This window comes from Scyliorhinus canicula, chromosome 1, assembly GCF_902713615.1.
Source record: "Scyliorhinus canicula chromosome 1, sScyCan1.1, whole genome shotgun sequence".
In the NCBI taxonomy this organism is placed as follows: domain Eukaryota; kingdom Metazoa; phylum Chordata; class Chondrichthyes; order Carcharhiniformes; family Scyliorhinidae; genus Scyliorhinus; species Scyliorhinus canicula.
The window spans coordinates 167,471,643-167,498,299 of NC_052146.1; the positions used below are offsets into that span (position 1 = coordinate 167,471,643).

Genomic DNA, 26,657 nt, shown 5'->3' on the forward strand with positions numbered 1-26,657 from the left:
GTATGCATTTTCTTTCAATTTGATACCCTCCTTTACTTCCTTAGATATCCTAGGCTGATTATCCCTTTTCCTACAGTCCTTCCTTTTCACTGGTACAAACTTTTGCTGAGCATGGTGAAAAATCACTTTGAAAGTCCTCCACTGTTCTTCCATAAAGTAATTGCTCCCAACTCACTGCCACTCAAGGCATAAAAAGTTCTTCCTCACACCTCCCTGCATTTCTTACCCAAAATCTTAAATCTGCATTCCCCAGTCCTTGTATCAGTAGCTAATGAGAACAACTTTTCTTTGTCTACCTTCTCAAACCTCTCATGACTTGTATACCTCTGTGATGTCTCACCCCAATCTCCTTTGCTCCAAAAAGAATGTCAACTTTCCCAACCTAGCCTTTTAGTTAAAATCCTTAATTGCTGGAACCAATCTGGTAAATATTCCCTGCACCCTCTGATGGACACTGATATCCTTCCAAAGGTAGGATTTTCCACGCCCCCATGGCATGTTTCGCAGCAGTGGAAGTGGCCTGCTATTGGCTGGCAGCGAGATTGTCTGATCCCTCTGTTATCATCAGGGTTTCCTGTTCTATGCAAGGGACTGCTATTAGCGGGATCGTAAGATCCCACCAGTGAGAATGCTGGAAAATTCTGGTCCTGAAGTGCAGTGACCGGAACTGGATGCAGATCTGTGAAAATAGCAGGACATATTGGGTGATCACTTAGGAAATAAAATGGCACCATGGCTTCATATGGGTATTGGATACAAAAGTATGGAAGCTATGCTGTATCAATATAAAACTCTAATTGTGACAAAAGCAGAATATTCTATGCACATGGACTGCTGGGTCCCTGCGTACTCTTTAGAACTGTACCATTAAATATTTTCTGCTCGTCTCTATCTCTTCTGCCGAAAAGGATCACCTTGCTTTTCTCTGAACTAAATTGCATCTGCCACATGTCTGCTAGTTCTGCTGGCTGATATCCTCTTACAATTAATTGTCATCTTCACGGTTTGCCACAACTCCAAGTTTAATCATAGAATTTACAGTGCAGAAGGAGGCCATTCGGTCCATCGAGTCTGCACCGGCTCTTGGAAAGAGCACCCTACCCAAGGTTAACACCTCCACCCTATCCCCATAACCCAGTAACCCCACCCAACACTAAGGGCAATTTTGGACACTAAGGGCAATTTATCATGGCCAATCCACCTAACCTGCACATCTTTGGACTGTGGGAGGAAACCAGAGCACCCGGAGGAAATCCACGCACACACGGGGAGGACGTGCAGACTCCGCACAGACAGTGACCTAGGCCGGAATCGAACCTGGGACCCTGCAGCTGTTAAGCGATTGTGCTATCCACAATGCTACTGTGCTGCCATTTGGTATCATCGGCAAATTTTGAAAGTTGACTGTCTATTCCAGTACAAACACTGTTATTCCTAATAATTGCGGCTCCATGGCACAGTGGTTAGCACTGCTGCCTCACAACGCCAGAGACCTGGGTTCAATTCTGGCATTGAGTGACTGTCTATGTGGAGTTTGCATATTCTCCCACCATCCACATGGGTTTCCTCCGGGTGCGCCGGTTTCCTCGCACAGTCCAAAGATGTGCAGGTTAGGTGGATTGGCCATGCTAAATTGCCCTTAGTGTCCAAAAGGTTATTTGGGTTGCAGGGTTACGGGTATTGGGTGGGGAAATGGGCCTGGGTAGGGTGCTCTTTCATAGGGTTAGTGCAGACTCAAAGGGCTGAATGGCCTCCCTCTACACTGAGTATTCTATGATTCTAATTGTATGTTCAAGAAGAATGACTCTGAAGCTAGCCTGTACCTTAAAGCAGGTTTATTTCCAAGACAGCAAAGTAACAGACACGCCCAGTTTCTCTACACTACTGTGCTCCAGCTGACCCTATACAAGTTAGACAAAAGGAAACAAAATAGAGTATTTTTCATCTTTGTTTCACATTCTATCATAATCAATTATTAATAGATCCTACATTTCTCACTTTAAACAAAAAATGTTTTTTTCTTTTTCTCTTGACAAAACAAGTAAAAGAAAATATTGGTTTTCTATTCCGTCATTATAACATAAGGATATTCCAGTAGAATAGTTCCATAAAATTCCTACAGTGTAGGAGGAGGCCATTTGGCCCATCGAGTCTGCACCGACCCTCTGAAAGAACACCTTACCTATGCCCATTCCCCCACCCCATCACCATAACCCCAAATAACCTACATATCCTTGGGCACTAAAAGGCAATTTAACATGGCCAATCAACTTGCACATTGCCGGACTGTGGGAGGAAACCCCATGCAGACATGGGGAGAATGTGCAAACTCCACACAGTCATCAGAGGCATTCCTTTCTGTAAAACAGTCCAATAATTGGTGTCTTGCATTAATACGGGGGCGGGGCGGGGGGTGGATTTTCCGTCAGGCTGGTATGGCGCGTAACGAAAAATTGAAGCGAGTCCCAAAACAGCTTTCACACTGGCGGGATTTCCCCACTCAATTGCCCCCCCCCCCACCAATGATGTAATGGGGTTCTCGCCATGAAATGTCAAGAACCCCATTATCACACACTAGCATACACTCAGCTGGCCTCCCCACTATATCTTCCCCCGTCGTAGAGATGTCCCCCATTCCTCCCCTCCCCCGCCAGCACATCAGGTGGATTTAAAGCAGATCTTGACCAATGGGGATCTGGCATTTAGAACCCGCATTAGGCACAAAGGCAACGACAGAACCCGGGCGTGGGAAGAGGGTCATGCCTGTGCAGTGCCCATGGGGGATGGGGGGTGTTGGAAGGTTCCATGCTCATGGAGGGGTTCTTTTATTCAATTTTTATCTTCTTTGCAGCTTAGTCAAAAAATTGAAAAAATTTGCCCATTGTATAATAGAGATTTCCCCTCCTTACCATCTGTTTTATGCTGGTGATACTTTGCACTGAATAAACATTGTCCGAAAGTGACCAGTTATCATGTTGATACAGGCAAACTTCTCTCACTTTATATATTATACAATGCAGTGTTCTTCAAACTTGGGGCGGGTGTCGGGAGGGTCGAGGAGCCGTCCTTCGCGGCGCTCCCGATCACGCAAATCAGCCGCAGCAGCCGGCTTTTAATAATGCTAGCTGCAAGCGGCCTTCAAAATGACCACGAACATATTTTTAAAAATTGGCCGCATTGCGCATGCGTGCCAGGGATCAAGAACCTCAAAATAAGTTAAGTTGCAAAACTGTGAGGAAAGGATCTTTCATCTCAGGAGTAATGATGCTGGTATATTTTATGTTAAAACCAAGGTAATGTAAACACATAATTAATCACATTAGCATCAAAGAAATAGCTTTCCAATTAACAGTTAAACAATTCTGAAATAAAATGAAAAATTTGAACTTACGATCTTCACCTGCCACGAATTCCAGTTAAGCATCTCAATACAGTTCAAATGCCACTTATAAATAAAGTTAACAAAACAGCTTGCCTATGTGTGCAGACCTTTAGAGTGAGAGATCCTTTCAGGAACAACCTGAAAATCCTTCTGTCTTGTCAGACCCTTCTGGCGAAACTGCAAGCTACAGACAGACCTGGTTCCTCCCATTAATGATATCACCTGTATCCTGCTACAATTTCCCATCACCTGCTTAGCTAGGACTCAAATTATCAACTATCCAGGAAATCTCCAGCAATCGAAACAATATCCCATTAGCCATCTCTCTGTAAACAAGTAAATGATTAAAATCAATTGTTACCTTACCTTTTACAATCCCATAATTACAGCTTTAGTAGACACATCACCTGCATATATTTTAAACCAGTAGTTTTAAAAACATTACTGCCACAAATATGAAATACAATATAAAAATTCAACATTCATCGGAATCTTCAGAAGTTAAGAAGAATGCTTGAACTCTGATTAGAAATATCTGGCTCCTTAATGGGAGGCAATAAAGGCCTGACTGAGTAAAATACAGATCCACAATTTTCCCAAACACTCTGTCATTCCCCATGTCTAGCTTCAGCTGTGTTTCCTTTGTCAAAGATTTGCTTAACAGAGGCATTTTGCGATATAGTGGGGAAGCCAGTGTATGTTGATGTGTGCTAATGGGGTTCCTGACATTTTGCGCGAGAACCCCATTACATAATTGGTGGGGGCAATTGAGCAGGGAAATCCCGCCAGAGTGAAAGCCGTTTTGGGACTCCCCTCAATTCTTTGGTCCGCACCACTCCCGCCTCATGTAAAATCCACTCCCCCCACCCCACCTCCACCGCGTTGATGCAAGGCACCAACTATCGGACTGTTTTACAAAAAAGAATACCTCTGATGATTGTGTGGAGTTTGCATTTTCTCCCGTGTCTGCGTGGGCTTCCTCCCAGTGCTCTGGTTTCCTCCCACAGTCCAATGATATGCAGGTTGATTGGCTATGTCAAATTGCCCCTTGTGCTGAAGGCACTGGATACTGCAAAGGCTATGGGCCCTGACAATATCGCAGCAAAAGTACATAAGACATGTGCTCCAGAATTGCTGTACCCCAAGCCAAGCTGTTCCAGTACAGCCACAACCCTGGTATCTACCCGACAATGTGGAAAATTGCCCAGGTGTGTCCTGTTCACAAGAAACAGGACAAATCCAACCCAGCCAATTACCGTCCGTCAGTCAACTCTCCATCATCAGCAAAGTTTTCCTACCTACGTCGTTGGTACCAATGTGCACCACGACTTCTGGCTGCTCACCCTCCCCATTTAGGATCCTGAAGACACAGTCCGAGACATCCCTGGCCCTGGCACCGGGAGGCAACATATCTTCCTGGAGTCTCGCCCACGACCACAGAATCTTCTATCGATTGCCCTAACCATTGAATCTCCTATTACTATTGCTTTTCTATTCTCCCCCCTTCCCTTCTGAGCCCCAGAGCCAGACTCAGTGCCAGAGACCTGGCCGCTAGGGCCTTCCCCCGGTAGGTCATCCCCAACAGCATCCAAAACGATATGCTTGTTTTGAAGGGGAACGGCCACGAGGGATCCCTGCACTGTCTGCCTGTGAGTTTTCTCTCCCCTGACTGTAACCCAGCTACTCTTGTCCAGTGCCTTGGGTGTGGCTACCTCCCTGTAACTCTTCTCGATAACCCCCTCTGCCTCCCGGATGATCCGAAGTTCATCCAGCTCCAGTTCCCTAACACTGTCTCTGAGGAGCTGATGTTGGGTGCACTTCCCACAGGAATAGTCAGTGGTATCCCTCACCACCCACCCACCTGTAGGAACAGGAGGAGCATGCAACTGCCCTAGACTCCATCCCCTCACAGAGTATAGCTGCCCTGTAGACCAACTGGACCTCCGCCTTCCGACTCTGCTTCCAGTCAGCTGCACTCTGTAAACTCCTGGCTCCCTTCTCGCTCTTTGCGGAAATGAAATGTCAGGAGCACCTTACTCCATAGAACATAGAACGATACAGCGCAGTACAGGCCCTTCGGCCCACGATGTTGCACCGACATGGGAAGTCAAAAACTAAAGGCCATCTAACCTACACGATGCCATTATCATCCATATGCTTATCCAATAAACTTTTAAATGCCCTCAATGTTGGCGAGTTCACTACTGTTGCAGGTAGGGCATTCCACGGCCTCACCACTCTTTGCGTAAAAAACCTACCTCTGACGTCTGTCCTATATCTATTACCCCTCAATTTAAAGCTATGTCCCCTCGTGCTAGCCACCTCCATCCACGGGAGAAGGCTCTCGCTGTCCACCCTATCTAACCCTCTGATCATTTTGTATGCCTCTATTAAGTCACCTCTTAACCTTCTTCTCTCTAACGAAAACAACCTCAAGTCCATCAGCCTTTCCTCATAAAATTTTCCCTCCATACCAGGCAACATCCTGGTAAATCTCCTCTGCACCCGTTCCAAAGCTTCCACGTCCTTCCTATAATGAGGCGACCAGAACTGTACGCAATACTCCAAATGCGGCCGTACCAGAGTTTTGTACAGCTGCAACATGACCTCATGGCTCCGGAACTCAATCCCTCTACCAATAAAGGCCAACACACCATAGGCCTTCTTCATAACCCTATCAACCTGGGTGGCAACTTTCAGGGATCTATGTACATGGACACCGAGATCCCTCTGCTCATCCACACTGCCAAGAATTTTACCATTAGCCAAATATTCCACATTCCTGTTTTTCTTTCCAAAGTGAATCACCTCACACTTCTCCACATTAAACTCCATTTGCCACCTCTAAGCCCAGCTCTGCAGCTTATCTATGTCCCTCTGTAACCTGCAACATCCTTCCACACTGTCTACAACTCCACCGACTTTAGTGTCGTCTGAAAATTTACTCACCCAACCTTCTGTGCCCTCCTCTAGGTCATTTATAAAAATGACAAACAGCAACGGCCCCAGAACAGATCCTTGTGGTACGCCACTCGTAACTGAACTCCATTCTGAACATTTGCCATCAACCACCACCCTCTGTCTTCTTTCAACTAGCCAATTTCTGATCCACATCTCTAAATCACCCTCAATCCCCAGCCTCCATATTTTCTGCAATAGCCGACCGTGGGGAACCTTATCAAACGCTTTACTGAAATCCATATACACATCAACCGCTCTACCCTCGTCTACCTGTTCAGTCACCTTCTCAAAGAACTCGATAAGGTTTGTGAGGCATGACCTACCCTTCACAAAACCATGCTGACTATCCCTAATCATATTATTCCTATCTAGATGATTATAAATCGTATCTCTTATAATCCTCTCCAAGACTTTACCCACAACAGACGTGAGGCTCACCGGCCTATAGTTACCGGGGTTTTCTCTACTCCCCTTCTTGAACAAAGGGACCACATTTGCTACCCTCCAGTCCTCTGGCACTATTCCTGTAGCCAATGATGACCTAAAAATCAAAGCCAAAGGCTCAGCAATCTCTTCCCTGGCTTCCCAGAGAATCCTAGGATAAATCCCATTCGGCCCCGGGGACTTATCTATTTTCACCTTGTCCAGAATTGCCAACACTTCTTCCCTACGCACCTCAATGCCATCTATTCTAATAGCCTGGGTCTCAGCATTCTCCTCCACAACATTATCTTTTTCCTGAGTGAATACTGACAAAAAGTATTCATTTAGTATCTCGCTTATCTCCTCAGCCTCCACACACAACTTCACACCACTGTCCTTGACTGGCCCTACTCTTACCCTAGTCATTCTTTTATTCCTGACATACCTATAGAAAGCTTTTGGGTTTTCCTTGATCCTACCTGCCAAAGACTTCCCATGTCCCCTCCTTGCTCGTCTTAGCTCTCTCTTTAGATCCTTCCTCGTTTCCTTGTAACTATCAAGCGCCCCAACTGAAACTTCACGCCTCATCTTCACATAGGCCTCCTTCTTCCTCTTAACAAGAGATTCCACTTCTTTAGTAAACCACGGTTCCCTCACTCTACCCCTTCCTCCCTGCCTGACTGGTACGTACTTATCAAGAACACACAATAGCTGTTTCTTGAACAAGCTCCACATATCCAGTGTGCCCAACCCTTGCAGCCTACTTCTCCAATCTACACATCCTAAGTCATGTCTAATGGCATCATAATTGCCCTTCCCCCAGCTATAACTCTTGCCCTGCGGGGTATACTTATCCCTTTCCATCACTAACGTAAAGGTCACCGAATTGTGGTCACTGTTTCCAAAGTGCTCACCTACCTCCAGATCTAACACCTGGCCTGGTTCATTACCCAAAACCAAATCCAATGTGGCCTCGCCTCTTGTTGGCCTGTCAACATATTGTGTCAGGAAACCCTCCTGCACACATTGTACAAAGAACGACCCATCTAATGTACTCGAACTATATCTTTTCCAGTCAATATTTGGAAAGTTGAAGTCTCCCATAACAACTACCCTGTTACTTTCGCTCTTTTCCAGAATCATCTTCGCCATCCTTTCCTCTACATCCCTAGAACTATTAGGTGGCCTATAGAAAACTCCCAACAGGGTGACCTCTCCTTTCCTGTTTCTAACCTCAGCCCATACTACCTCGGAAGAAGAGTCTCCATCTAGCATCCTTTCCACCACCGTAATACTCCCCCCTCACCTAACTCTCTCAGTCACCAAACTCTCACCTGTAGCACTCAAATGCACCAAGTTCAGCACTCCCTCAGTCACCAAACTCTCACTGTAGGACTCAAATGCACCAAGTTCAGCACTCAGTGCAAACAAAGTCTGCACTGTAGCTGGATCCTTTTTATACTGTGAATCTAGCTTCTGAAAACTGGCTTATCCAATTAACTAATTAACATGCTCCAGCTGCAAGTACCTACAAGTAGAACCTTGTTTAAGGCTGTTTTGAATCTTAACATCTCTATCAGTAACCTCTCCCAAGGTATTTTTCCTTTTAACTTTTCTTCTAATTTTCTTTGTCGTAGAACCCACATCTTCATGTAATAACCTGCTGCTTTGCTTTCCATTTATGTTTTTACTTCCCGTTTTATTCCTTTTAATATTACTGGGCCTATTCACTGAGCTCTCCTCAGTCACTGTACCCTGTACTGTGGCCCTTTTTGATTTTTGACTATGGCTTACACTTTCCCCTTCACTGCCTTTTGTTTCTGTCCCCATTTTATTTCACTCCGACTTGCTGTATCGGTTCCCATCCCCCTGCCATATTAGTTTAAACCCTCCCGACCGACCTGCCGACCTGTCAGAATTTCTCCAACTGGAGAAAATCAAATTTGGCATCCGGGGGTCGGAAGAGGGCTTCCACCACAAGACATGGAGGCCATTCAACTGTTCCAGGACCTGTTTGTAGCCAACAGCCAACAGAGCGGGAAGGGTTGAGGTACCTACAGAGAGACCACTAAGACCAACGAAAGGGAAAGGGGGAGGGGGAAGAAGGGAGATAGGGGGGGGAATAAAATAAGGAGGCGTACACGTCGAACACCCCTCCAGATAGAAAATTTGTATTTATCACAATGTAATATATGTGTTACTATATGATCTTGCTATGTATGGAAATAAAAAAACAATATTTTCTTTAAAATCAAAATCAGGGATTTCTCCACCATTCCTAGCCCGCTACTAATCACTACGGGCAGATTTCTGACACAACCACACCCAGTACTTACATCAGGCACCTCCGGCTTACGAAGACACCAATAAATATTGAGTAAAGTTACCTCTGCTCTCTCCTGTCCCAATAATGTATTTAAAGCAAGATACTACGGACGCTGGAATTATTTTACAAACAGAAAATGCTGGAAATACTCAGTCGGTCTGGCAGCATCAACAGAGAAAGAATCAGAATTGATGCTTCAGGTTGAGGACCTTTCATAAGAACCAGTGAAATGAAAATCCTCCCTGTACTTTTGTTTCACAATTGCGTTGAATCTTCCAAAACCAGATCATTACAGAGAGCTTTCTCATTCCCTCGGCCAAGATTAGATTCAAACATGGTCCAAAGAAGAAATTACATGATTAATTCAGTAAGCTATTCAAATCCCAGCATGACTCAGTGCACAGGAACATGCCCTTCGGTCCTCCAAAGCGCTGATCATGATGACTGTTTAAATAAAACTTTCTGCACTTCCAGGATCCCTCTATTCCCATCCTATTTGTCAAGGTGCCTCGTAAACGTCACTATCGTATCAGTTTCCACCATCTCCTCCGGCAGCTAGTTCCAGGCATTCATCACACTGTGTAAAATATTTCCCTCGCACATCTCCTCTAAACTTTACCCCTCACACCTTAAACCTATGTTCTCTAGAAATTGACTTCCCCATCCTGAGAAAAGACATCTGACTATCCACGCCATTCAATTTTGTAGACTTCTATCAGGTCACCCTTCAACCTCTGTCGTTTCAGTGAAAACAATCTGGGTTTATCCAACCTCTCCTCACAGCTAATAACCTCCAAACCAGGCAACATCCTGGTAAACCTCTTCTGTACTCTCTCCAAAGCCTCCACGTCCTTCTGGTAATGCCGCGACCAGAATTGTACGCAATATTCCAAGTATGGCCTAAGGTTCTATACAGATGCAACATGGCTTGCCAATTTTTATACTCAATGCCCCGACGATGAAGACAAGCATGCCGTATGCCTTCTTGTCTACCTTCTCCATCTGCGTTGCCACTTTCAGTGACCTGTGGACCTGTACACCCCGATCTCTCTGTCTGTCAATACTCCAAAGGGTTCTACCATTTACTGTATATTTCCCACCTGTATCAGACTTTCCAAAATGCGTTAGCTCACATTTTTCCAGATTAAACACCATCTGCACGGTAACACAGTGGTTAGCACAGTTGCTTCACAACTCCAGGGTCCCAGGTTCAATTCCTGGCTTGGGTGATTATCTGTACGGATTCTGCATGTTCTCCTCGTGACTGCATGGGTTTTCTCAGGGTGCACCGGTTTCCTCCTACAGTCTAAAGATGTGCAGCTTCGGTGGATTGGCCACGATAAATTGCCCTTAGTGTCCAAAATAGGTTAGGTGGGGTTACTGGGTTATGGGGATAGGGTGGAGGAGTGGGCTTAAAGTGGGGTGCTCTTTCCTAGGGTTGATGCAGACTTGATGGGCCGACTGGCTTCCTTCTGTACTGTAAATTCTATGATTCTGTGAAAAAAGGTTCGGTGGGGTTACTGAGTTTGGGGATAAGGTGGAGGTGTAGGCTTAATTAGGGTGCCCTTTCCAAAGGCCGGTGCAGAATCGATCGGCCAAATGGCCTCCTTCTGCACTGTAAACTCTATGATTCTATGCCGTTTCTCCGCCCAAGTTACCAACCAATCTATATCCTTCTGTATCATCCGACAATCCTCAACACTATCCGCAACTGTCCAATAATTTCTCGACCACTGACGCAAGGCTCACCAGCCTGTAATTTCCTGGATTATCCCTGCCACCCTTCTTAAACAAATAAACAACATTAACTCTCCTCCCGTCCTCTGGGACCTCACCTGCAGCCAATGAGGATACAAATATTTCTGTCAAGGTCCCAGCAATTTGGTTGCATGCCTCCCTCAGTATTCTGTGTTAGGACTGGGTTAACTGACCGTCCAATTACATGTTAATTTGATGTTCAGTCTCCAATAAAGTCACTGATATGTAAAGGGTTACAGGTGGCACTAGTGTATTTGGAGTGGAGTTTTTGTGTGGAACATAGAACAGTACAGCACAGAACAGGCCCTTCGGCCCTCAATGTTGTGCCGAGCCATGATTACCCTACTCAAACCCACGTATCCACCCTATAACCGTAACCCAACAACCCCCCCTTAACCTTACTTTTATTAGGACACTACGGGCAATTTAGCATGGCCAATCCACCTAACCCGCACATCTTTGGACTGTGGGAGGAAACCGGAGCACCCGGAGGAAACCCACGCACACAGGGGGAGGACGTGCAGACTCCACACAGACAGTGACCCAGCCGGGAATCGAACCTGGGACCCTGGAGCTGTGAAGCATTTATGCTAACCACCATGCTACCCTGCTGCCCATGTGGAGTGTGATCAAAGAAAATAAACGTGTTTTGGGGAGAAGCCTCCTTTACTCAATAACAGCCAGAAGCTGAACATTCTGTGGTAGATGCCATCAGGCCCTGGGAACTCACCTACCTCGATGTTTTTCAACACGCCCACCACCTTCTCCTTTTTAATATCGACATGACCCAGATTATCTACACACCCTTCCCTCGACTCATTATCCATCAAGTCCTTTGGCGCGATTCTCCGACCCTGTGCCGGGTCGGAGAATCGGCAGGGAGAGGGCCACGCAAATCGCTCCACGCCGCCCCGTTGCAATTCTCCATTCGGACCGGCGCGGCACCGGTCGGGGCCGCTCCACGTGGCCCCCCACGATTCTCCGGCCCGGATGGGTCGAGCAGCCATTAAAAAAAAAACCCGAGTCCCGCTCTAACATGCTCTGAGCTGGCGGGACCTCAGCGTTGAAGGGTCCGGGGGAGGCCTGGCCCGCGATCGGGACCCACCGATCGGCGGGCCGGCCTCTGTCTCCCGGCCTCCTATCTTCCATGCCGGGGCCTGTACTCCTGCGCCATATTGGGTCAGGGCTGGCGCGGACAAGGGAGGAACCGCGCATGCGCGGAAATCGCACCGGTGGGACTGCGCATGCGCAGGTTCGCGCCCGATCCACTGCGCATGCGCGCATCCCCCAGCGCCCATTCCACAGCCTGATCAGCAGCTGGAGCAGCATGAATCATTCCAGCATCGTGCTGGCCCCCTGTCGGGGCCAGCATTGCTGATCCTGGGGCCGTGTTGACACCGTCGAGAAACGCGATGACGTTTCTGACGGCGTCAACACTTAGCCTCAGGATCAGAGAATCCCGCCCCTTATCTTTGGTGAATATCTATGCTAAGTACTTATTTAGTACCTTACCATGTTCCTCTGGCTCCACACATAAATTTCCCAGAGAAGGTTCAGCAAAAAGTACTGTACATCATACTTCCAAATAATAGTTAGGATAACTTACATTTGTACAGTGAAGTGACCGGGTGTGCTTGTGAGCATCAACCCTGATGTTTGACACACTGGTGTCTTGCATGACTCCACTTATTCCAACCATCATTGAGATCATTTTTGTGAATTCGACACCTGAAGAAAATCAAAATATGATTTAATAGATACTCTTACTTATCACACATTGTTCAAAAGAAGATAGCCTTTATCCAGGTTTTCAAATTAAATAAGGCTGATGCAGGAGTCTGTCATGTCCCTGAATAGCTCACCAAGTACCAGAGTGATTGGTAAATTATCTGGGTACAGCTATCTGGAAACAGCATTTAGAAACATAATCGATATTAGGCATTCCTATCAAATCTACAGTTTGATCCGCGCATGCGTCATAACCATCCTTACAACCTAGATGTCAGCACAGAAGCACAGTGGGTAGCACTTGTTGCTTCACAGCTCCAGGGTCCCAGATTCAATTCCCGGCTTGGGTCACTGTCTGTGTGGAGTTTACACGTTCTCCGTGTCTGCGTGAGTTTTCTCCAGGTGCTCTGGTTTCCTTCCACAAGTGCCGAAAGACGTGTTTGTTAGGTGAATTGGACTTTCTAAATTCTCCGTGTGTGTGTACCCGAACAGGCGCCGGAATGTGGCGATGAGGCGCTTTTCACAGTAACTTCATTGCAGTGTAAATGTAAGCCTACCTATGACAATAAAGATTATTATTTTTCATGTGCATTTTCAAAATTTCAGTTTATGGGTTGACCAGTCTTTGGCTTGGAAAAGTTCAAAGGCTTATATACATCTTCAAAATTTCAAATATATCCCCCCATGAGAGGCAAGTTCCCCCTTCCATCTCCCATCGTGCACACACTCTCTCCCCTCCACTCCTCACACACACTCTTTCTTCCCCATCCACTCCTTGTTCACAGAATCTTGGAATAATAAGTGCAGAAGAGGCCCTTTGGCCCATCAGCCTACACTGATGCATGATTAACACCTGACCTGCCTACATTCGCCAGCACTTGGCTCATAGCCTTGAATGTTATGGCCTGCCAAGTGCTCATCCAGGTACTTTTTTTAAAGGATGTGAGCAACCTGCCTCTACATCCTCCAAACCAGTGCATTCCAGACCATCACCAACCTCCAGGTAAAAAGGCTTTTCCTCAAATACCCCCTAAACTCGAGAACCGCGTTAGGGACCTGGAGCTGGAGCTGGATGAACTTCGGATCATTCGGGAGTAGGGTATTGAGAGGAGTTATAGGGAGGTAGTCACACCTCAGGTAAAAGAAGAAGGTAGATGGGTTACCGTCAGGGGAGGGAGAGGGAACCAGCAGGCAGTGCAGGGATCCCCTGTGGTCGTTCCCCTCTATAACAAGTATACCGTTTTGGATACTGTTGCGGGGGACGACTTACCAGGGGTAAGCAATAGGGCACAGGTCTCTGGCACAGAGTCTGTCCCTGTTGCTCAGAAGGGAAGGGAGAAGAGGAACAGAGCACTTGTCATTGGGGACTCCATAGTTAGAGGAACAGACAGGAGGTTCTGTGGGAACGAAAGAGACTCACGGTTTGTGTGTTGCCTCCCAGGTGCCAGGGTTCGTGATGTCTCTGATCGTGTTTTTGAGATCCTGAAGGTGGAGGGGGAGCATCCCCAAGTTGTGGTCCACATAGGTACCAACGACATAGGTAGGAAGAGAGATGGGGATTTGAGACAGAAATTCAGGGAGCTAGGGTGGAAGCTGAGAGCTAGAACAAACAGAGTTGTTATCTCTGGGTTGTTACCCGTGCCACATGCTAGCGAAGTGAGAAATAAGGAGAGAGAGGAGTTGAACACGTGACTACAGGGATGGTGCAGGAGGGAGGGTTTTGGTTTCCTGGATAATTGGGGCTCATTCTGGGGAAGGTGGGACCTCTACAAACAGGATGGTCTTCACCTGAACCAGAGGGCTACCAATATCCTGGGGGGGGGGGAGATTTGCTAGTCCTCTTCGGGGGGGTTTAAACTAATTCAGCAGGGAGATGGGAACCTAAATTGTAGTCCCAGTGTACAGGATGTTGAGAGTAGTGAGGTCAGGGATAGGGTTAAAAGTTCGAAAGAGGGCACCGGCAAGCAGGACGCTGGTTTGAAGTGTGTCTACTTCAACGCCAGGAGCATCCGGAATAAGGTGGGTGAGCTTGCAGCATGGGTTGGTACCTGGGATCTCGATGTTGTGGCGATTTCGGAGACATGGGTAGAGCAGGGACAGGAATGGTTGTTGCAGGTTCCAGGATTTAGATGTTTCTGTAAGAACAGAGAAGATGGTAAAAGAGGGGGGGGTGTGGCATTATTAATCAAGGAAAGTATTACGGCGGTAGAAAGGACGTTTGAGGACTCGTCTACTGAGGTAGTATGGGCCGAGGTTAGGAACAGGAGAGGAGAGGTCACCCTGTTGGGAGTTGTCTATAGACCTCCGAATAGTTCCAGAGATGTAGAGGAAAGGATTGCAAAGATGATTCTCGACAGGAGCGAGAGTAACAGGGTAGTTGTTATGGGGGACTTTAACTTTCCAAATATTGACTGGAAATACTATAGTTCGAGTACTATAGATGGGTCAGTTTTTGTACAGTGTGTGCAGGAGGGTTTTCTGACACAGTATGTAGACAGGCCAACAAGGGGCGAGGCCACATTGGATTTGGTACTGGGTAATGAACCCGGCCAGGTGTTAGATTTAGATGTAGATGAGCACTTTGGTGATAGTGATCACAACTCAGTTATGTTTACTTTAGCAATGGGCAGGGATAGGTATATACCGCAAGGCAAGAATTATAGCTGGGGGAAAGGCAATTATGATGCTATTCGGCAAGATTTAGGATGTATAGGATGGGGAAGGAAACTGCAGGGGATGGGTACAATCGAAATGTGGAGCTTTTTCCAAGGAACAGCTACTGCATGTCCTTGATAAGTATGTACCTGTCAGGCAGGGAGGAAGTTGTCGAGCAAGGGAACCGTGGTTTACTAAGGAAGTTGAAGCACTTGTCAAGAGGAAGAAAGCAGCTTATGTTAGGATGAGACATGAAGGCTCAGTTAGGGCACTTGAGAGTTACAAGTTCGCCAGGAAGGACCTAAAGGGAGAGTTAAGAAGAGCGAGGAGAGGACACGAAAAGTCGTTGCCGGATAGGATCAAGGAAAACCCTAAGGCTTTCTATAGGTATATCAAGAACAAAAGAATGACTAGAGTAAGATTAGGGCCAATCAAGGATAGTAGTGGAAAGTTCTGTGTGGAATCAGAGGAGATAGGGGAAGCGTTAAATGGATATTTTTCGTCAGTGTTTACACTGGAGAAAGACAATGTTGTCGAGGAGAATACTCAGGTTCAGTCGACCAGGCTAGATGGAATTGGGGTTCAAAAGGAGGAGGTGTTAGCAGTTTTGGAAAATGTCAAAATAGATAAGTCCCCTGGGCCAGATGGGATTTATCCTAGGATTCTCTGGGAAGCCAGGGAGGAGATTGCAGAGCCTTTGTCCTTAATCTTTATGTCGTCTTTGTCGACAGGAATAGCGCCGGAAGACTGGATGATAGCAAATGTTGTCCCCTTGTTCAAGAAGGGGAGTAGAGACAACCCTGGTAATTATAGACCTGTGAGCCTTACTTTGGTTGTGGGTAAAATGTTGGAAAAGGTTATAAGAGATAGGATTTATAATCATCTTGAAAAGAACAAGTTGATTAGCGATAGTCAACACGGTTTTGTGAAGGGTAGGTCATGCCTCACAAACCTTATTGAGTTTTTTGAGAAGGTGACCAAACAGGTGGATGAGGGTAAAGCGGTTGATGTGGTGTATATGGATTTCAGTGAGGCGTTTGATAAGGTTCCCCACGGTAGGCTATTGCAGAAAATAAGGAAGTATGGGATTGAAGGTGATTTAGCGGTTTGGATCAGTAATTGGCTAGCTGAAAGAAGACAGAGGGTGGTGGTTGATGGCAAATGTTCATCCTGGAGTTCAGTTACTAGTGGTGTACCGCAAGGATCTGTTTTGGGGCCACTGCTGTTTGTCATTTTTATAAATTACCTGGAAGAGGGTGTAGAAGGATGGGTTAGTAAATTTGCAGATGACACGAAGGTCGGTGGAGTTGTGGATAGTGCTGAAGGATGTTATAGGATACAGAGGGACATAGATAAGCTGCAGAGCTGGGCTGAGAGGTGGCAGATGGAGTTTAATGCGGAAAAAATGTGAGGTGGTTCACTTTGGAAGGAGTAACAGGAATGCAGAGTACTGGCTAATGGCAAGATTCTTGGTAGTGTAGATGAACAGAGAGATCTCGGCATCCCAGGTACATAAATCCCTGAAAGTTGCCACCAGGTTAATAGGGCTGTTAAGAAGGCATATGGTGTGCTAGCCTTTATCCCAGGGCAGGGGATTGAGTTTCGGAGCCACAAGGTCATGCTGCAGCTGTATAAACTCTGGTGCGGCCGCACCTGGAGTACTGCGTGCAGTTCTGGTCACCACATTATAGGAAGGATGTGGAAGCTTTGGAAAGGGTTCAGAGGAGATTTACTAGGATGTTGCCTGGTATGGAGGGAAGGTCTTACGAGGAAAGGCTCAGGGACTTGAAGTTGTTTTCGTTAGAGAGGAGAAGGCTGAGAGGTGACTTAATAGAGACATATAAGATAGTCAGAGGGTTAGATAGGGTGGACAGTGAGAGCCTTTTTCCTCGGATGGTGATGACCAACACGAGGGGACATAGCTTTAAATTGAGGGTGAGAGATATAGGACAGATGTCAGAGGCAGTTTCTTTACTCAGAGAGTAGTAGGGGTGTGGAACGCCCTGCCTGCAACAGTAGTAGACTCGCCAACTTTAAGGGCATTTAAGTGGTCACTGGATAGACATATGGATGAAAATGGAATAGTGTAGGTCAGATAGGCTTCAGATGGTTTCACAGGTCGGCGCAACATCGAGGGCCGAAGGGCCCGTACTGCGCTGTAATGTTCTATGTTCTATGTTCTAAACCTCCTGCCCCCGATTTTTAACTTCTGCGCCCTTGTAACTGACCCTTCAACTAAGGGGAACAGCTGCTCCAGCGAAAACATCCCAACCCTATCCAACTTCTCCTCATAACATAACATTCTGGCAAATCACCTCTGCACCCTCTCCACTGCAATCACATCCTTCCTATAATGTGGTGACTAGAATTGCACACAGTACTCCAGCTGTGGCCTCACTGAAATTCTCCACAATTCCAACATGACCTCCCTGCCTTTGTAACGTATGTCTCGATTGATAAAGGCAAGTGTCCCATATGTATTTTTCACCACCCTATTAAGCTGCCCGACAGGTGTGACCTGTACAAGAAGGAGGGGATGCATCTAAACTGGAAGAGCACCAATATCCTGGCTGGGAGGTTTGCTAGAATGACTCAGAAGGATTTAAACTAGTATGGCAGGGGTGTGGGAACTAGAGTGTTAGCTTAGAAGGTGTAATAACTGAAGGGGAAATAGAGAAGAAAAATAATAGAACATCACCCTGTCTCCTCAAACGTGTTTTGAGGTGTATTTGTTTCAACGCCTTAAGTATAGCAGGTAAGGCAGATGACCCTATTAGTACTTGGAATTATGATGTTGTGGCTATCACAGAAACATAGTTAAAGGATTGGCAGGATTGACAGCTGAACGTTGGAGGATACAGATGCTCAGGTGAGATAGAGGGGGATATAAAAGGGTGGGGGAGTAGCATTATTGGTCAAGGAGGATATTATAGCCGCACTGCGGGAGAACACATTGGAGGGCTCATACAATGAGGCATTCTGGGTAAAACTTAGGAACAGGAAGGGGGCAATCACAATGTTGGGGGTTTATTACAGGCCCCCAAACTGCCAGCGAGAGATAGAGGAGCAAATAGGTAGAGAGATTTTGGACAGGTGCAAAAGTAACAGGGTTGTTGTGGTTGGGGATTTTAACTTCCCCTATATTGACTGGGACTCACGAGTGCTAGGGGTTTGAATGGGGCAGAGTTTGTAAGGTGTATCCAGGAAAGCTTCTTGATGCAATAACTCAGGAGGGGTAGTACTGGACCTGGCATTGGGGAATCAATCTGGACAGGTGGTTGAAGTTTCAGTAGGGGAACATTTTGGGAGTAGTGGCCACAATTCTGTATGTTTTAAGATACTTTTGGACAGGGATGTGGGTAACCCTTGCATTAAGGTGCTGAACTGGGGAAAGGCTAATTACGATAACACTGGACAGGAATTGAAGAATTTGCATTGGGTGCAGCTGTTGGGAGGGTAAATTAACATTGGACATGTGGGAGTCTTTCAAAAGACAGTTGATTAGGATTCAGGAAAGTCCAAAGAGAACGAGGGATAAGCATGGAACGTTTAGGGAGCGGAGCCTTGGATAGTTAAATTATTGGAGAGAATTCTCAGGGACAGGATTTATATCCATTTGGAAACAAATGGACTCATTAGCGATAGACAGCATGGTTTTGGGAAGGGGAGGTTGTGCCACACTAACTTGATCGAGTTTTTTGAGGAGGTGACTAAGATGATTGATGAAGGGAGGCCGGTGGATGTTGTTTACATGGACTTCAGTAAAGCCTTTGACAAGGTTCCTCATGGCAGACTGGTACAAAAGGTGAAGTTACACGGGATCAGAGGTGAGGTGATAAGATGAGATACAGATCTGGCTTGGTCAAAGAAGGCAGTAGAATGGTGTTTTTCTGAATGGAAGGTTGTGACTAGTGATGTTCCACAGGGATCTGTGCTGGGGCCTCTGTTGTTTGTAATATACATGAACGATTTGGAGGAATATGGTCTGATTAGCAAGTTTGCAGATGGCACCAAGGTTCGTGGAGTAGCAAATAGTGTTGAGGATTGTCAGAGGATACAGCAGGACATAGATGGAATCATAGAATTTACAGTGCAGAAGGAGGCCATCTGGCCCATCGAGTCTGCACTGGCCCTTGGAAAGAGCACCCTAACCAAGCCCACACCTCCACCTTATACCCGTAACCCCACCCAACCTTTTTGGACACCTGGGGCAATTTAGCATGGAGAACCACCTGACCTGCACATCTTCAGACTGTGGGAAGAAACCGGAGCATCCGGAGGAAACCCATGCAGACACAGGGCGAACGTGCAGACTCTGCACGGACAGCGCCCCACGCCAGGAATCAAACCTGGGACTGGGGAGCTGTGAAGCAACTGTGCTAACCACTGGGCTACAGTTCTGGCCCATGAATAGGCTCGTCCGGGATTTGAACCCGGGACCTCGCACATATTTCTACACCGAAACACCCAGAGCGACAATCATGCCCCTAGACAAACAAGCCAGCACCTGCAGGTTGGAGACTTGGGCAGAGAAATGGCAAACGGAGTTTAATCCAGACAAGTGTGAGATAATGCATTTTTGGAGGTCTGACATTGAGGGGAAATATACCGTAAATGGCAAAACTCTTAGGGATATAGAAATCTGGGATCAGAGGTCCACAGATCTTTTAAAGTGCAACACAAGTGTACAAGATCGTCAAGAAAGCAGATAGAATGCTTGCCTTAATCGGATGGGGCACAGAGTATAAAAACTGGCAAGTCATGCTACAGTTGTATCGAACCTTGGTAAGGCCGCACTTGCAATATTGAGCACAATTCTGCTCACCACACTACCAGAAGGATATGGAGGCTTTGGAGAGGGTGCACAGGGGGTTTACAAAGATGTTGCCTGGTCTGGAGGGTGTTAGCTATAGAACATAGAACGATACAGCGCAGTACAGGCCCTTCGGCCCTCGACGTTGCACCGACATGGAAAAAAAACTAAAGGCCATCTGATGCACCCTTGCACTCCGGTGTTTCCCTTTGTTTGGGAAGAGATGGAGTAGGTTCAGACTGTTTTCATTTGAAAGACGGAGGTTGGTCATCCGGTGGCGGTGATATGCTGAGCGGACGCACATCAGGTGGCTCTCCTCCCAATTGTATCCGAAACAGCGAATTCTTTTGAGTTTTTTGGGCCAAAAAGCCACCTAAAACTCTGCCAAACATAAAAGGCACGAACAGCACAGAGAAGAGAGCCACCATACTAGCGAGGTGGGCTAGCACAGGAAGACAGGCAGTAAGGGTGGCCGCGGTGCAGGGGAGAGGGAGCATCTGGCCAAAGGGGGAAAACAGAGAAGGGGGGAAGGAGGGGGGAATGGGGAGACGCACAGAATAGATAGGGGACAGAAATATAGGAAAGGGTTGGCAACGAGACAGACACGGGCCTCGGCGGGCATGGAACAGGGCGAGGAACCAGGATGGCGCCACAAGCAGCCATTCAGGAGGGTCCTGGGCAAAGGGAGACCCCGGAGTGCAGGGGCACACCCACATGGCATACACATCGCTGGTGGCTATGTGGGGTGCCCCTGGACAAAGGGAGGCCCCAGAGTGTAGGTGCCCGACCTCATGGTGAGAGTGGTGACTGCGGCCATTTTGGACGGCCCCCAAACAAAGGGAAACACCGGAGTGCAAGGGTGCATCAGAATTGTTACCTGGAATGTAAGGGGACTTAACGGCCCAGTGAAAAGATCCAGAATCTTTGCCCATCTGAGAATCCTGAAGCCTGACATAATCTACCTACAGGAGACTCACCTGAGGGAGAAGTACAGACTGCTGGTAAGGAAGGGCTGGGTGGGACATAAGAACATAAGAACTAGGAGCAGGAGTAGGTCATCTGGCCCCTCGAGCCTGCTCCGCCATTCAATTAGATCATGGCTGATCTTTTGTGGACCCAGCTCCACTTTCCGGCCCGAACACCATAACCCTTAATCCCTTTATTCTTCAAAAAACTATCTATCTTTACCTTAAAAACATTTAATGAAGGAGCCTCAACTGCTTCACAGGGCAAGGAATTCCATAGATTCACAACCTTTTGGGTGAAGAAGTTTCTCCTAAACTCAGTCCTAAATCTACTTCCCCTTATTTTGAGGCTATGCTCCCTAGTTCTGCTTTCACCCGCCAGTGGAAACAACCTGCCCACATCTATCCTATCTATTCCCTTCATAATTTTAAATGTTTCGATAAGATCCCCCCTCATCCTTCTAAATTCCAACGAGTACAGTCCCAGTCTACTCAACCTCTCCTCATAATCCAACCCCTTCAGCTCTGGGATTAACCTAGTGAATCTCCTCTGCACACCCTCCAGCGCCAGTCCGTCCTTTCTCAAGTAAGGAGACCAAAACTGAACACAATACTCCAGGTGTGGCCTCACTAACACCTTATACAATTGCAGCATAACCTCCCTAGTCTTAAACTCCATCCCTCTAGCAATGAAGGACAAAATTCCATTTGCCTTCTTAATCACCTGTTGCACCTGTAAACCAACTTTCTGTGACTCATGCACTAGCACACCCAGGTCTCTCTGCACAGCAGCATGCTTTAATATTTTATTGTTTAAATAATAATCCTGTTTGCTGTTATTCCTACCAAAATGGATAACCTCACATTTGTCAACATTGCATTCCATCTGCCAGACCCTAGCCCATTCACATAACCTATCCAAATCCCTCTGCAGACTTCCAGCATCCTCTGCACTTTTCACTTTACCACTCATCTTAGTGTCATCTATGTAGATTGCAGGGCAGCACGGTGGCCTAGTGGTTAGCACAACCGCCTCACGGCGCTGAGGTCCCAGGTTCGATCCCGGCTCTGGGTCACTGTCGGTGTGGAGTTTGCACATTCTCCCCGTGTCTGCGTGGGTTTCGCCCCCACAACCCAAAAATGTGCAGAGTAGGTGGATTGGCCACGCTAAATTGCCCCTTAATTGGAAAAAATAAATTGGGTAATCTAAATTTTAAAAAAATCTATGTAGATTGTGAACAACTGTGGGCCCAATACGGATCCCTGAGAGACAACATTAGCTACTGATTGCCAACCAGAGAAACACCCATTAATCCCCACTCTTTGCTTTCTATTAATTAACCAATCCTCTATCCATGCTACTACTTTACCCTTAATGCATCTTTATGGACAGACGGACCATTCATGCTACGGGGAGAGGGCTAGGGTAGTAGCCATATTGATCAGTAAGAGGACGAGGTTTACAGAGGCTAGGACGGTTACAGACCCAATGGGATGGTACGTCATGGTCAGCAGTGTCCTGGAAGTTGTGGTGCTGGTAAATGTGTACGCTCCCAACTGGGACGACACAGAATTTATCAAAAAGACCATGATGGAAATCCCGACATTGACACACATCGACTGATTATGGAGGGCTACTTTAACAGTTGCTGTCTCTTGTGGCTGTCAATTATTTAAATATCTCAGCTAGGGTGCCAGCAGATTTCCTCCCTAGCGTCCCACAACGTCCTGGGTTACATTTCATCAGGTCCCAAGGATTTATCTAGCTTGATGCACTTTAATACCTCCAGCACCTCCTTAATAAATATGTACACTCCCCAAGCCATCACTTTTTATTTCCTTAACATTAGTGCCTTTCGCAACAGTAAATACTGATGAGAAATATTCATTTTGGACCTTTCCCATCCCTTGTGGATCTGCACATAGATGACCTTAAGAGGCCCGACCCTCTCCCTAGTCACCCTTTATGTATCTGTAAAAGCTTTTTGGATTTTTCTTTGCCTTATCTGCCAAGATAATCACATGTCCACTTTTTGCCCTCCTGTTTTCTCTCTTAACTCGACTCTGACAAGCCCTATACTCTTGATCCCAGCTGCTTATGCATGTCATATGCCTCCTTCCTTTTGACCATGGCCTCAATATCCTGAGTCATCCAGGTTTCCCTCCTTCTACCAGCCTTATCCTTCACTCTAAGAGGAATGTGCTCACCTTGAACCCTAGTTAACACCTTTTTGAAAGACTCCCACTTATCAGCTGTCCCCTTGCTGGCAAACAGGCACCCCAACCAACTTTTGAAAGATCCTACCTAATATCCTCAAAATTGGCCTTGCCCCAATTTTGAATTTTAACTTTTGGGCCAGAACTATCATCCTCCACAGTTATCTTAAAACGAATGGAATTGTGGGCACCATGGTAGCACAGTGGTTGGCACAGTTGCTTCACAGTTCCAGGTCCCTGGTTCGATTACCAGCTTGGGTCACTGTCTGTGCGGAGTCTGCACATTCTCCCTGTGTCTGCGTGGGTTTCCTCCAGGTGCTCTGGTTTCCTCTCAGTCCAAAGATGTGCAGGTTACATAAATAGATACATAGAAGGTAGGAGCAGGAGGAGGCTTTTTGGTCCTTCGAACCTGCTCCACAATTCATCACGATCACGGCTGATCATCCAATTCAATAGCCTAATCCGGCTTTCTCCCCATAGCCTTTGATCCCATTCTCCCCAAGGGCTATATCCAGCCACCTCTTGAATGTATTCAAAGTTTTAGCATCAACTACTTCCTGTGGTAATGAATTCCACAGGCTCTGTGTGAAGAAATGTCTCCTTATCTCTGACGAAATGGTTTACCCTTTAAAATCTTGCAAGTCTCTATGAGATCCCCCCTCATTCTTCTGAACTCCAGTGAGAACAATCCCAATTTAGTCAATCTCTCATATTATGACAGTCCCACCATCCCTGGAATCAGTCTGGTAAACCTTCGCTGCACTCCCTCGAGAGCAAGGACATCCTTCCTCAGAGGAGACCAAAACTGCACACAATACTCCAGGTGTGGCCTCATCAAGGCCCTGTATAATTGCAGCAACACATCGCTGCTTCTATACTACGGATTGACCATGCTAAATTGCCCTTAGTGTCCAAAAAAAAGATTAGCTGGGGTTACTGGGTTACGAGGATAGGGTGGAGGGTGTGGGCTTGGGTGGGGTGCTCCTTCCAAGAGCCGGTGCAGACTCGATGGGCCGAATGGCCTCCTTCTGCACTGTAAATTCTATGGTCATTGGTCCCAAAGTGATCTCTCGCTAACACTTCTGTCACTTGCCCTTCCTTATTCCCCAAAAGGAGGTTAAGTTTTGCCCCCTCTCTAGTCGGGCCATACGCCATATTGAATGAGGAATTCTTCCTGAATACACTCGACAAATTTCTCTCCATTCAAACCCCTAGTGCTATGGCTGTCCCAGTTAATGTTGGGAAAGTTAAAGTCCCCAACTGTTATTTTTTCGGCAGCTGTCTGTAATCCCTACATATTTGCTCCTCAATATCCCGCTGCCTATTTGGGGGCCTTTAGTCCAGTCCTATCAAAGTGATCTCACCCTTCCTATTTTTCAGTTCTACCCATATAGACTCAGTGGGCGAACCCTCGGATATATCCTCTCTCTGTACTGACGTGATACTGTCCCTAATCAAAAATGCCTGGCCTATCTTTCCTATGGTATCTGTACCCCAGAACATTGAGCTGCCAGTCCAGCCCCTCCTTAAGCCATAGAACATAGAACATAAAACAGTACAGCACAGAACAGGCCCTTCGGCCCTCGATGTTGTGCCGAGCAATGATCACCCTACTCAAACCCACGTATCCACCCTATACCCGTAACCCAACAACCCCCCCTTAACCTTACTTTTTAGGACACTATGGGCAATTTAGCATGGCCAATCCACCTAACCCGCACATCTTTGTACTGTGGGAGGAAACCGGAGCACCCGGAGGAAACCCACGCACACACAGGGAGGACGTGCAGACTCCACACAGACAGTGACCCAGCCGGGAATCGAACCTGGGACCCTGGAGCTGTGAAGCATTTATGCTAACCACCATGCTGCCCCATGTTTCAGTAATAGCTATAATATCCTAGTCCCAGGTACCTATCCATACCCTGGATTAATCTGCCTTGTCCGTTAGGCTTCTTGCATTGAAATAAACACAGATCAATCTGTTCCTCTGCTTTCCACTTTTCTCCTTACTGACTATTGTTTCTATCCTCTCTTTACTACCCTACGATTTCATGTATTGGTTCCCATTCCCCTGCCACATTAGTTAAAATTCTCCCCAACAGCGCAACGTCACATTGCTCACTTAATTTTGCCAGAACAGAATACCATTGCTCTTATAACGCACATCGTTGTCAGGAAATAAGTCAATAACATGAGATCAACAGCATAATCACAAGGGTATAGAGTTTCAGATTATTGATGAACTTCAGGACAATAACATCATCCATGATTATAGTCATTGGAGTTTAGAAGGATGAGAGGGGATCTCATAGAAACTTACAAAATTCTAACAGGATTAGACAGGGTAGATTCAAAAAGAATGTTCCTGATGGTGCGAGAGTCCAGAACTGGGGGTTTGAGGATAAGTTGTCAGCCTTTTTTTTTTAAATTTAGAGCACCCAATTCTTTTTTTCCAATTGAGGGGCAATTTAGCGTGGCCAATTCACCTACCCTGCACTTCTCTGGGTTGTGGGGGTGAGACGCACGCAGACACGGGGAGAATGTGCAAAGTCCACACGGACAGTAACCCAGGGCCGGGATCGAACCCGGGTCCTCGGCGCCCTGAGGTAGCAGTGTTAACCACTGCGCCACCGTGCCGCCCTTAAGTTGCCAACTTTTAGGACTGAGGTGTGGAGCAATTTATTCGCCCAGAGAATGGTGAATCTGTGGAATACACTACCACAGAAAGTAGTTGAAGTCAAACCGTTGTGCAATTTAAAGAAGAAATTATATATATATATATTTTTTTTTAAATACTCTTTATTGTCACAAGTAGGCTTACATTAACACTGCAATGAAGCCACATTCCGACGCCTGTTCAGGTACACTGAGGGAGAGTTTAGAATGTCCATAATTATTATTAAGTGGCAAATTGCTGGTAATTGTGGAGCCAAGATATGTGAAATTCTAAACAACCTCCAGTGTCACCCTGCCACACGACAGCAATGACAATGTCCTGGGTCATCATCCAGAATCACAACATTAGTATGCAACCTTTGAAAACCACTGTAAAAGCACTAAAACAGACTTCATGTTTGGCTGCAGCACCTGCAAAATGGGGATAGAAATTACTGCCTGAAATCCTTGACCTGAGCTCAATAACACCATTTAGAATGCACAAATGGGTCCTCGTAATTAGACTTCATAAGCATAGCAATCTTCCAATGCCTTGACCAAATGACCTTTTACTATACTATATTCAGCTCTCAAAATGTGGTCTGCTCTTCATTTGGGAGACCAAATTCAGATTGGACTCTACTTTGTGGAACACTTTGGCAAGCATGGCCTCCAGTTTCCGCTGACTGAATAACAATATTCCACCTTGTTCTCATGCTGGTCTCCGTCCTTGGCCTCCTGCACTATTCCAACATAAACTTGGAGCACTGC

At 46.5% G+C, this 26,657-nt stretch overlaps 1 protein-coding gene across 1 annotated transcript in view; it reads right to left on the bottom strand.

The window, feature by feature from the left end:
- The window catches only part of tmem181 (transmembrane protein 181), a 364,173-nt gene that overhangs the window by 170,961 nt on the left and 166,555 nt on the right, over positions 1-26,657 (bottom strand). The window contains 1 exon segment of the mRNA XM_038802279.1: positions 12,457-12,578. Within this exon segment, the coding sequence (XP_038658207.1) occupies positions 12,457-12,578 (122 nt within the window).